Source organism: Amblyraja radiata, chromosome 45 (genome assembly GCF_010909765.2).
Source record: "Amblyraja radiata isolate CabotCenter1 chromosome 45, sAmbRad1.1.pri, whole genome shotgun sequence".
Classification (NCBI taxonomy): domain Eukaryota; kingdom Metazoa; phylum Chordata; class Chondrichthyes; order Rajiformes; family Rajidae; genus Amblyraja; species Amblyraja radiata.
Genome location: NC_046000.1, coordinates 2,064,877 through 2,078,146, shown reverse-complemented (window position 1 = coordinate 2,078,146; position 13,270 = coordinate 2,064,877). Strand labels below are relative to the sequence as shown.

General features: G+C 45.3%; 2 protein-coding genes across 2 annotated transcripts in view; both read right to left on the bottom strand.

Moving 5' to 3' along the window:
- Positions 1–13,270, bottom strand: part of LOC116968503 (histone H2B-like) — a 158,304-nt gene that overhangs the window by 4,231 nt on the left and 140,803 nt on the right. The gene's annotated exons all lie outside the window — the stretch shown is intronic.
- On the bottom strand, positions 12,278–12,744 carry LOC116968540 (histone H2A-like). The gene has a single exon (XM_033015307.1). The coding sequence runs from the start codon at positions 12,678–12,680 to the stop codon at positions 12,288–12,290; it is 393 nt and encodes a 130-aa protein (XP_032871198.1). The 5' UTR covers positions 12,681–12,744; the 3' UTR covers positions 12,278–12,287.

The following is a 13,270-nucleotide window of genomic DNA, read 5'->3' as shown; positions in this document are numbered from 1 at the left end:
AATAGTGTATGTAGTTCTAGTTGCTCAGCTGTAGCAGGATGCCATTATGCTGGAAATGGTGCAGAAGAGGTTTACCAAGATGTTTCGGGGACTTGTGTGTTTGAATTATAAGGAGAGGCTGGATAGGCAAGGATTGATTTGGGAGCATAGGAGGTCGAGGGGTGACCTAAATAAAGTGTGATAAATCATGAGGGGCATGGATATTGAACACTCAGTTTATTTTCCCCAGGATAAAGGATTCTAAAACAAGAATCATTGGCCCAAGGTGAGAGAGTGAGAGAGATTTAAAAGGGACATCAGGGCAACATTTTAACTGAGAGTAGTTCATATCTGGAATGAGCTGCTGAGGAAACGGGTATAATTACAATGTTTAAAATACATTTTGACCAATATTGGGATAGGAAGCGATTAGAAGCTGAGGGTCAAATGTGGGCAAGTGGAACTGACCCAGAATGCAGACATGATTGCCATGGCCAAGGTGGACCAGGCGGCCTGTTTCTGTGCTATAAAGCTCTATGACTCGTTAATTCTAGAAATGTTCCACAGCTCAAGGGACAACACATCATCTATCACCTGTGCACAATGCAGCATGTAGGACTCTATGCTGAATCCTCGTGTTGATATCAGTCTGACCAAGTTTGCCTGCCATCTATCTTCCTTACTCTTTCAGTTGTATTGTCTGGCCCATTCAGAATGTACCAGTCGACCAGACTACAGCAGATTAGGTGCGTTGGAAGGAACTGCAGATGCAGGTTTACATCAAAGATAGACACTAAATTTTGGAGCTACTAAGTAGGTCAGACAGCATGTCTGGAGAGAAAGGATGCGTGATGTTTCAGCTCGTGACCCTTCTTCAGACTGAAGGTCAGGGGAAAGGGAGTCTGGAGATATCGTGGGGTAAAATTATAGTTCAAAGCAGCCGATGATAAGGAAATGTAGAATGGTTCGTTGTTAGCTAAGCTGACAAGGAATCATAAGGAAGGGGGAGGGATGGAGAGAGTTAGAACTAAACCAAGATAAGCACATTTGCTTATTTATCTCACGGGGACCTGCTGACTCCGATCTCGTACTCCCTCACTGTTTATGCTTCCCACACACCAGATCGTTTCCCCTTCTAGCCACTGCTCCCAATCCACTTTCACTGGTCATGTAGAAGAGTCAAGAGTGTTTTATTGTCATCCTAAGTGGGACCCGTTGGGTCCCATGTTCACATGGGAGGGCTGGTCCCCCAACGCAATATTCCACCTCTCCACCAATTCCAATATTGGTGGCCAGTGGGGAGGGGGCTTTCTGGAGCTCTAGTATGGGTGTTGTGGGCTGAAGGGACAGGTTTCCAGAAGGCTTGTATGAACATTGTGGGCCGAATGGATTCTTGGGCTGGCAGCTCAGTCACTCAGGCCTGGTGGGCTGGCAGCTCAGTTACTCAGGCCTGGTGGGCTGGCAGCTCATTCACTCAGGTGTGCGTGTGCGTGTGCATGTGTGTGTGTGTGTGCCACGGCTGGCAGTTCACTCACTTACGGCTGGTGGGCTCACACACACACCCCAATCTCACACTCACCCTCCATCTCTCACACCCACTCACACCCTCCATCACTGACACACACACACACACACAACATATATATATGACAGTAAAACTCTCTTGAATTTATTCATGTGGTTGAGCGTGGCTTCCGGAATGACCGCAACCTCTCCACTGAGCAGGAAGTCTGGAGTGAGCGGGACTTCCGAAATGAGTGTGACCTTTGGAGCAAGCGCAGTGCAGGCCAACAACTGAGTTGAAGCACGATGCAGGCCAGCAACTGAGTTCAAGCACGGTGCAGGCCAACAACTGAGTTCAAGCAAAGAGCAGGCCAACAACTCATTTCATTTCCATTTCAAGCACAGTGCAAGGCCAACAACTCATTTCCTTTCCATTTTGAGCACAGTGCAAGGCCAACAACTCATTGCATTTCCATTTCGAGCACAGTGCAAGGCCAACAACTCATTTCATTTCCATTTCAAGCACAGCGCAGGCCAACAACCCATTTCATTTCCATTTCAAGCACAGTGCAGGCCAACAACCCATTTCATTTCCATTTCAAGTACAGTGCAGGCCATCAACTCATTTTGAGAATTTTAGTAATAGTATAGATGTCGCAGAACAATGAATTTCTTACTTGCTGCAGCACAACAGAATAACTATATAACTTTAGCTTGTGGAGCAGTTCTGTGTTTTTACATAACTGTATTAACACAAATGGAACTAAAGTGCCTCCCAACCTACATGTCAGACACTTGCCCTATTTCACAAGAATAGTTTAAGCTTTGCCCACCCCCTCTAAGCCTCAATCCTAGTCTATATCCAGAAACGTAAAATCCACTTCACAGCCTTTGTTATTCTTGGAACTTTCTCCAATCTTTCTGCATTTTGCTCTAATTCCCAACAAGATCACCCCCATATTTCAATGTTCCATTCATAAATCCTCAATATTTTCATCTTAGATAACTGCGTGATGTTCCCCCTCATCAAAAACTCAACTACCTCTCCTCTCTTACTTCTGCTCCATCTCGCCTATCGCACTGGTACCCTGGAACATTAAGCTACCAGCCCGACCCTCCATTAACTATATTTCTGCAGCGGCTGTAATATTCCAATCCCATGTATTTATTCACGTCCAGTGTTCGACGATCATATTTGTCCGGCCACATTTACTGAAATAAATGTGATTTCATCTTCCCTGGTATCGTGAGCAAATCTGCCCGCCAGAATATTGGTCACCCTCCAGTTCAGGTGTAACCCGTCCCTCTTGTGCAGGTCACTGCTGCTGCAGAAAAGATCCCTATAATCCAATAATCTGACTCCCTGCTCCAACTTTTCAGTTATGCATTCATCAGTCCCATCTTCCTCTTCCTATCCTCACAGAATTTCCTTCTTTTCCCCTGACTATCAAGTATCCTATCACTGTCGCCTGCCTGGTCTCATTCATCCCCACTGTGCCACAGAACCAGTCCTAGTAGCACAGACCTGGATGTTGCTTTCTGTTGCAACATCACTGCTTTTCCCACCCAACAGTTAAAATTACCCACGACTACAAACACATTGATTTCACATCCTTCCTCATTCAGCCTACATGTCTGGTCTCCTCATGCATGATGACTATTGAGAGGCAGATAGTATAATCCCATCATAGTGATTGTCCATTTCTTATTCCCAAGTTTTAACCATAAAGTTCCATGAGTCGATCCCTCCAGGATATCCCAGCTCACCCATCTTACCCGTGAGACTCCTTTCATTCAAGTAAATGCAGTTAACCCCACCGGCCCTTCACGAGATTCCCCTTCTGTCTCTGTCTACTCATCCCACTGGATTTCACTGTCCCATTTTCTACATAGCCCACCTGATCAGAGTTACTGTGGATCCCAGCCCCCTGCATCACTAGATTAACTACTGAGTAGCCCTGGTGCAACTATCAGCGAACTTCACTCTGTTCCACCCACTGCCCTCCCCAGCCCTCTCTGCTGCTGAGACACATTTCTTTCTTCCTCTGTTCCAATCAAGCATGTCAGAGTTAAAATGTCAGCCATTTCTCTTTCCACAGATGCTGTCTGACCTGCTGAGTTTTCCACCATGTCCTACATTTCTTCACATTCACATCAGAGTTGTCGCTTCTCATCAACAGCATGGCCATGACACAAGTTCCCAGTGAGTCCCACTGCCAGCAGCCGTCGGGCACTAAAGCATTTGTCAACAACTGTACTCAATCCTGTCACTGACACAGTCTTGGGATAAACTTGCAGGTCACACAGATGCCATGTTTTCACTCCGCAGATCAACCTGATTTGTCACACTATGCGCCAATGTGCAAATCAACCATCTTGGATGCACAAACATCATAAAATATTCAGATCTCGATAAAGCAGTGCGTAGAAGATCTGAATTAGATTAGATTAGATTAGATTATTTAATGACCACACAGTCAAGCTGGTGGAATTCAGGTTCAGTACAGGATGTTACAAGGTAGGCTGATTCCCGTCAAACATAACATAAAACACAACATCATTCAATATACAGTACATGCATGGGGAGGATATGTGCTGTTATCATAGTGTGTTCAGAATTCGGATTGCGTGTGGGTAAAAGCTGTTTTTAAATCGAGATGTCTTGGCGGACAGTGAGCTGTAGCGCCTTCCTGATGGCAGCAGGTGGAAGATGTGGTGAGCTGGGTGGGAGGGATCAGAGATGATTTTCTTCACCCTTGACACAGACCGTTTGTGATTGAGTGATTCTATTGATGGAAGGGGAGTGCTGATGATTTTGGATGCTTTGTTAACTATGCGTTGTAATTTATTACGGGAGTGAGTGTCTAAACTGCTGAACCAGACTGTAATTGATGAAGTGAGCATGCTTTGGATGATGGCTGTGTAGAATTTGATTAGGAGGTGTTTCCTTACTCTAAACCTCTTGAGCTGGCGGAGGAAGAAGAGTCTTTGGATGGCTTTTTTGTAGATGTGATTTGAATTGATTTTCCATTTGAGGTTATTGCTTATGTGAGTGCCAAGAAATTTGTATGAATCAGTGGTGGATATGGGTTCGCCTGAGATGAGTAGGGGGGTCTTGGGTTGTGCCTTACGTCTGAAATCAATGATGAGTTTGTGTGTTTTTGATGTGTTGAGTAAGAGGTTATTATCTGTGCACCAAGTGACTGCTTTGTGTGTTTGAGTGCGGTATTCTGTTTCATTATTGTTCGAGATGAGACCTATGATGGTTGTGTCATCTGCGTATTTATAAATTTTAACTGAACTATGCTGGGATGTGAATTGGTTTGTGTAGAGTGAGAATAACCAGGGAGACAAGACGCAGCCCTGAGGGGCTCCTGTGCTGAGGTGCAGGGGGTGAGATATTGTGTTATGTATCTTCACCCTCTGTTGTCTGTTCCAAAGGAAGCTGTAGATCCAGTGACAGATGCAGGGGTCGATGTTCATGTCCGTTAATTTATGGAAGAGTTTAACCGGGTTGATGGAGTTAAATGCTTCGGCAGTAAATCCGCACCGCATATGGTTTATATAGAGGGGGGAGAATTAAAGTGGATTTAATATAAAGTTGAAAGAAACTGATTATTCAGAATAATAAGGAAATGGGCGTAGAGGTAGATCGCTTGCAGCGCCGGAGACCTGGGTTCGATCACGACTACGGGAGCTGTCTGTCGGAGTTTGTACCTTCTCCCCGTGACCGTGTGGGATTTGTTCCGAAAACTTTCCGAGAGAACTGAAAACGTTCAGCAGGTCAGGCAGCATTTACTGGAGTTGTGAAGCACAGAAACCGGTTCTTCAGCCCAACGTCCATACTGAGCAAGGGCCTTCGTGAGGGTGTCACATTTGCCAACCTTTGGCCCTTAATTCTACTTGCCTCTATCGTCTCATCTGTCAGCTTGTCTCATACCCCCACATCCCTTTCTGTTGAAAAATCTTGCCCCTCACGTGTCCCTTAATTCTGTCCCCTCTCACCTTAAACCTTTGCCTAATACTTTTAGATTCTGAAACCCTCGGACAAAGACTGTGTATCCACATTCCCTCCGACCCTCATGATTTTCTGTAACTTTGAGGTCAGCCCTTCAGTCTGCATAGTTTCTGGGGAAGCAGTCATTGTGAAAGATTAAACAGTGTTAATGATTCAGGCCAGAGATCCTTCATCAGATAACATTCTGTTTGGTTTCCAGATTGGTTCTGTACCTGGCGAATGAGCCGTTGAAAATCAGGCACCAGGAACCCAAGAACTCTCTGAATCCCAGATCTCTGTCATGTCTCACAATTCAGACAACATGCTTCCGTTTTCCAAAAATGGACAATTGCAGAGCGATAGAGTGCTGCAGCCCAGAAATAGGAACTTCAGCCCTCTCCGTCCATCCCCACATCTTTGCCCATCTACACAAATCCCATCTGACTGTGCCCTGTAGGTCTTGCCTATTTAACTATCTGTCTAAGGTAGACAAAAAGCTGGAGAAACGCAGCGGGTGAGTCAGAATCCATGGAGCGAAGGAATGGGTGATGTTTTGGGTCGAGACCCTTCTTCAGACTGCCTGTCTAAATGCCTCTTCAACATGCAGACCGTGCCTGATTCCACAACCTCTCTCTGGTGCCATGATTCAAATGTCAACCTTTCCCTGTCTAGAAAACCTCTGCTCTCTTGTTTTTGACACACCTGGCATGGGAAATAGATTTTGATTTTCTACCCTGTCATTGCCTCTCACTGGTTTATATACTTTTATCTGGTTAGTAATCAATCTCCTTCACTGCAGGGAAAACAAGACCAGCGGCTCCAATAATTCCTCATAGATAAGGTTCTCCAGTCCATGCCAGATCATGGGGAATGTCCTCTACACTCTCTCCAGTACAACCACATCCTTTCTCGTGCCACAGAAGGAGAAGAGAGGCAGAATGGCACAAATACTCCAAATGTGGATTAACTAGTGTTTTGTAAAGTTGCTGCATAACATCCTATCCATTGTATTCTATGCCATGACATAGGAAGGCAGGGATGCCATATACTTTCTTCATCAGCCTATCTACTGCATTGGAATTTTCAAGGAACTTTGGATTTTAACCCCTCGGTCTGTCTATGCATCAACATAACTTAGCATCCTGCCAATGACCCATCTTTATTTTACATCCTAAAATGCATTTGTCAGGATTTCATTCCATCTGCCAATGCTCTACCCATGTTCCAACGGAAATATATCAATGTCTGGGCTCAAACCTCTTGCAATTCCTCTCAATTACTTCACTGAAGAATGAAGGTTGGATTACTGAATTTACGGATGGTACAAAGTAGGAAAGTACGTAGTGAAGGGGACGTGGGGATGATAAAATATGCCAGATCTCTGCCCATTTACCTGACACATATATAGATCATTGTATCCTCCTTATGTACCCTTCACAAAGTACTTTCATAGCTCTCTTTATATTATCAGTAATACAGTTATCAAAACTTTGGTTGTCAGAGAAGTCATTCACATTAATTGTAAGAAGTTTGGGCCTGGGCATTAATCACTGTAACATACCACTCATGTCAGTGGGCAACCAGAGAAAGATTAATTCATGTCCACTCGCTTCTGTTCACACCCACGTCATCTCCCAATCTCTGAACTTTTATTTTCCACAATAACCTTTGATCTGGCATCTGATCAAATGCCTGCTGAGTACACCCACTGCTGCCTCATGAACGACAATACATGTTGCTTATCAAAGAAGTGATGAAGTTGATCAAACATGTATTGCCTTTCAGAAAACCTAGGAAACATTGTCCTCCTTCATTATCTTAAGGGGGGAAACCTTCCCCCAATCTGTGTACGCTTGGTTATTTAAAAAAACAAGGCACCCATCTACTCACCAGGTGCTTCTTGTACACCACTGGGATGAAGAGAAGATGACCCAATCACCTGTCAGTGTCAGCTCCAATATGGGGTTTGTAAACAATTCCCTTGGTTCTTGGATCTTGGTTTCATGGTCCTCCAAAATATTCCAAATGGAATTTAAACTGGAGGTGGTGGAGGGAGGACTTAAGCCAGAAAAGGTTATTGGGAAGGAAGAGCTACTTTAAATTTAGTTGCATCTGGTTGGGTAACTATAGTAGGGTGGAGATTATTCCATGCTTTAATTGTGCGGGGGAAGAACAAATTGCTGTACACACCTGTCTTTGTAGCTGGGATCACAAATTGGATTGAATGCCCTTGTCTGCTCCTAATTGGTTTGGGTTTGGTGTAGGTCTTGTAGTCTATGTCGAGCTGACCATTTAACATTTTGTAAAAACAGGTCAAACGGTGAGCTTCATGTCTGTCTTGGAGAGTGTTCCACCCCAGAGAATTCAGAAGTTTGGTGACACTTGCTTCTCTCTCATAGGTGTTAGTAACAAATCGAGCTGCCTGTCTTTGGACACGTTCGATGGAAGAAATGTTTTTATTTGTGTATGGGTCCCATGCTGCAACTGCATAATCCAAATGAGGTCTAACGAGGGTGAAGTGCAGCTTCTCCTTGACAGATGTTGAACAATGATGAAAGTTGCGCCTCAGAAAATTTAGGACACCTGTTACTTTCACCGTTGCATGATGAGTCTGACCATTCCAACGCAGATCATTCTGCAATTTGATGCCAAGATACTTGGTTTGTTTGGATTCTTCAAGGGTGGCACCAAGTATATTGTAAGATGTTTCGCCTGGATTCCTCTTTCTGGTGACACGCATGGTTTCACATTTGGAAGGGTTGAACTGCATGCCCCATTGTTGTGACCAATCAACCATAGTATCGAGATCCTTTTGGAGAGCATCTTCATCATCAGCTGACTTAATTGGACGGTACAGCAAACAATCATCAGCGAATAGTCTGGTCGTACTTGTGACTTTTTCATGGATGTCATTTATGTAAAGCAAAAATAGATGTGGGCCAAGTACTGTGCCCTGAGGTGTACCACTCAACACTGGATGCCAATTGGAGCTCTTTCTGTTCACACAAACACGCTGAAGACGTTTTGTCAGGAAACCGGAAATCCATTGTTTCGTGTTGGAACGAATGCCATAGAAGTCAAGCTTCCGAAGCAGTCTCTGGTGTGGGATGACATCAAATGCTTTAGAAAAGACCAGCACAACTAAATCCGTGATTACGTTACTATCAAGGTGCTTGGCCAGGTCATTTGTCGTCAGGATAAGCTAACACTCACATGATCTATGCCTCCTAAATGCATGTTGGTTGTCAGCAAGAATGTTATGTTTGCTCATGTGTCGCATCAGATTACTATCAATTAAATGATTAGTGTAATTTTCCTGAATTCCCCTCACTTCCAGTTCCTGATCAACAGCCATTTTAAGAGGTTCCTTGCATCCTCTGTAATGACATCTGATGGAGTTGTACAGCACAGAGACAGTCTGTGTGGCCCAGTATGCTGGCCATCAAGGACCCTCTGCACCAATCCCATTTATCATCTGTTGTTTTGTAACAATCTACACCGTAATGCTTCAATCACTCATCCAGATACTTTACACATGTTTAAAGTGTACCTGCATCCCCCACATTCTCAGGCAGTGTCTCACATTGCAATCAGCCAATGGATGAAAATATAATCCTCACGTACCCTCTAAACCTCTCCGTCCTCCCATGGAAGCGATGCTCACTAGTTTCACATGCCTTTGTTTATGTCATAGCAGCAGAATTAAAACATTCAGCCCATTGAGACTATTCCACCATTCAATCCTTGCTGATCTACCTTTCCTTCTCAGCCACATTCTCCTGCTTTCTCCCCATAATCTTTGACATCCTAACTAATCAGGAAAGGCTTGGAAAGGTTTCTCACTATCCATGCTATCTCTGTCCCTATAATCTTTTACTATATCTTTATCAGGTTCCGCCTCATCCCAGGCAACAATCTCCCCTGGTGAATCTCCCCTGCGTATTCCAGTTCCTCCTGTAGTCTGATGACCAGAACAGCACATAACGATTCCAACTCCATACACAGGAGGGAGGGATTACACTAGATTGGCAGGGGGGTGGGATCTCATGCAGGACAGAAGCACAGGAGAGGCTATAGTTTGGTATGGATGGTGGTGTGGGAAAGGTTAATGGACAGAATAGGCAAAAATCTGGAGAGCGAGGAAGGAGGGTTGGTTTAAACTGCAGGTATTTTAATGCAAGGGGCTTGACGGGTAAGGCAGATGAGCTTAGGGCGTGGATATGTACGGGACGTTGGAGCCATAACTGAAACCTGGTTGAAGGAGGGGCAGGACTGGTAGCTCAATGTTGTGGGGTACAGGAACTTCAGGAGAGACGGATGAGGAAAAAAGAGTTGGGGGAGTTGCATTGTTGGTTAAGGAGGATGTCACAGTTGTGTTCAGAGGTGACATTATGGACATTTTGTCTAGTGAGGCTATATGGATGGAGCTGAGGAACAAGAAATGGATGATCACCATGTTGGGGGTGTATTACAGACCCTCAAATAGTCAACGGGAATTAGAAGAACATATGTGCCGGGCAGCTGGGATCAAGTGCATCCTTGTAGGAGTTTCGGGAACTAAAAACTCTGTATTTACCGAGGAGAAAGACAGTAGGACGGAGGAAATTGGAGGAGTCACTGGAAGTGTCATGAGAGCAGTCAGGGTTACTGTCAATAGACAATAGGTTCAGGAGTAGGCCATTCAGCCCTTCGAGCCAGCACCGCCATTCAATGTGATCATGGCTGATCATCCCTAATCAGTACCCCGTTCCTGCCTTCTCCCCATATCCCCTGACTCTGATATCTTTAAGAGCCCTATCTAGCTCTCTATTGAAAGTATCCAGAGAACCGATCTCCACCGCCCTCTGAGGCAGACAATTCCACAGACTCACAACTCTCTGTGTGAAGAAGTGTTTCCTCGTCTACGTTCTAAATGGCTTACCCCTTATTCTTAAACTATGGCCCCTGGTTCTGGACATCCCCAACATCAGGAACATGTTTCCTGCCTCTAGCGTGTCCAAACACTTAATAATCGTATATGTTTCAATAAGATCCCCTCTCACCATACTAAACTCCAGAGTATACAAGCCCAGCCGCTCCATTCTCTCAGCCTATGACAGTCCCGCCATCCCAGCAATTAACCTTGTAAACCTACGCTGCACTCCCTCAATAGCAATAATGTATTTCCTCAAATTAGGGGACCAAAACTGCACACAATACTCCAGGTAATGTCGAGGAAGTACTGAAGGTACTGTCGTGTTTGAAAGTAGACAAATCTCCGATGCCTGATCAGATATAGTCGAGGACATTGCAGGAAACTAGAGAGGAAATTGCGGGAGGCCCAGTTGAAATGTATGAGTCGTATTTAAATACAGGAGCGGTACCAGAGGATTGGAGGGTGGCAAATGTTGTGCCTCTTTTCAAGAATAACAGCAGTGAAAATGCTCGGAACTCTAGGCCAGTGAGCTTAACATCTGTAGTTGGTAAATTACTGGAGAGTATTCTGAGGTATAGGATAAACAGGCATTTGGATGGGCAAGGACTGATTAGGGACAGTCAGCATGGTTTTGTACGTGAGAGGTCGTGTCTCACAAATATGATTGATTTTTTTGAAGACGTGAGCAAAAAGGTTGATGAAGGCTGAGCTGAAGATGTTGTGTACATGGTCTTTAGTAAGGCATTCGAAAAAGGTGGTAGGCTTCTCTGGAAGGTTAGATCTATAGGGATCCAAGGAGAGATAGCTGAATGGATAGCACATTGGCTCCATGGAAGGAAGCAGAGGGTGATTGTGGAAGGTTGCTTCTCAGAATGGAGGCCTGTGACTAGTGGTGTGCCACAGGGTTCGGTGCTGGGCTCGTTACTGTTTGTCATCTACATCAATGATTTGTATGAGAACATACAGGGCAAGATTAGCAAGTTTGCTGATGATCGATAGGCCAGGTGGGCAGAGGAATGGTTGATGGAATTTAATACAGAGAAGTGTGAGGTGTTGCATTTTGGGAGTCGAACAAGGGCAGGACCTACACAGTAAATGGTAGGCCTCTGGGTAGTGTTGTAGACCAGAGGGATCTCGGAGTACAAGTGCATGGTTCCTTGAAGGTCGAGTTGCAGGTAGATAAGGTGGTCAAAAAGGCTTTTGGCACTTTGGCCTTCATCAGTCAGAGTATTGAGTACTTGGCGTTGTAACACAGATTACTGTAGATTAAATGTTAACTCTCTGCGGATTGATAGTCTGGAACTGTCGACCTTTCTGAAATTCCCCAGTTCCCCACTCGGGCCCCATTGAACCCGTTGGGAGAGAACATGATACTGAAGAAGTGTCTCCACCTGAAACGTCACCCGTTTCTTCGATCCAGAGATGCTGCCTGTCCCGTTGAGTTACTCCAGCATTTTGTGTCTATCTTCGATGTAAACCAGCATATGTTGTGCCTTCCTACATTAACTCCGTAAAATGTGTAAATTGCCGTAGTGAGTGTAGGCTTGTGTTAGTGTACGGGGATCACTGGTCAGCGTGGAATCGCCAGGCCGAATGGCCTGTTTCTGCGCTGTATCTCTGAACTAAACATGTAATTGGCGAACATGAGAATGGGGGACAGTGGAGGAACCCGGACAGTAGTGGATCGTTGTTTGCTGTAGATGATGGTTTTATTCATGAGGACGTAACGGGGAGTGAGTGTTAGCCCGGGTGGTTTATAATAAGACGCGCGTCCACACAAGACATACGAAGCGGTCCTCTGAACGGAAATACCCAGCCGGTGCTCAGCCCTTTGATACACTGTAGGTGGCTCTGAAAAGAGCCTTTGGGTCGTTAGGTTGACTTTTCGCTGATCTACTTGCTCTTGGTGCCAGAGGCTGCGCTGGTTTTCTTGGGCAACAGCACGGCCTGGATATTGGGCAGCACCCCGCCTTGAGCGATGGTCACCCCTCCCAGCAGCTTGTTGAGCTCCTCGTCGTTGCGGACGGCCAGTTGCAGGTGTCTGGGGATGATGCGGCTCTTCTTGTTGTCCCGGGCTGCGTTGCCGGCCAGCTCGAGGATTTCAGCCGTCAGATACTCGAGCACAGCAGCCAGATAGACCGGGGCTCCGGCACCCACCCGCTCACCATAGTTGCCCTTTCTCAGGAGCCGATGAACACGACCCACCGGGAACTGCAGTCCGGCCCGGGACGAGCGTGACCTAGGCTTAGCCTTGGCTTTGCCGCCGGTTTTCCCTCGTCCAGTCATTTCCACCAACTTCTACGCACAAAGAATGAGGAAATCCTCCCGCACTCGCCCTTCTTGTAGCTTCTAGAGGAATGCGGTGGAGCGCTTCCCATTGGTAGCGCAGTGCTTCATCTCATTGGTGATTTCAAATAGGCCAATCGTACAGCTGCCTCTTTCTCCAATGAGCAGACAACAACCGGAGATTCGCGGAAAATAACCGCCTGGCCCCAAAATAACAGGTTTGAAAAGCCCGCCCAAAAAGAAAATGTCTTTTCAGGCAAAAAAATTAAAATAATTACACATATGTGTGATACTGGATCCCCGCATCCCAATTATTCTATCCTAACCCACCAACAAGACACACCGAATGTGAATGAATTACCTGAAAGATTTTTATGAATGCATTCTTACCATTTTAAACTGCTAACTTATGGGTACAAACACTATTCATAGAACATGTTAGAGATCGCTCTTTGCATAAAGAACATTAGACTATTGACGATCAATTGTCTAATGACTCTCGGAGCCGTCGCAGCAATGTTTCTCGAATAGAAAACGGGACTCACACGTTCAAAACAACAGAATGCAGTCACTAAAAGTCAGTCACATCA

Excerpts from the sequence above, each read along its gene's own strand:
- LOC116968540 (XM_033015307.1), bottom strand. The coding sequence starts at position 12,680 with ATGACTGGACGAGGGAAAACCGGCGGCAAAGCCAAGGCTAAGCCTAGG.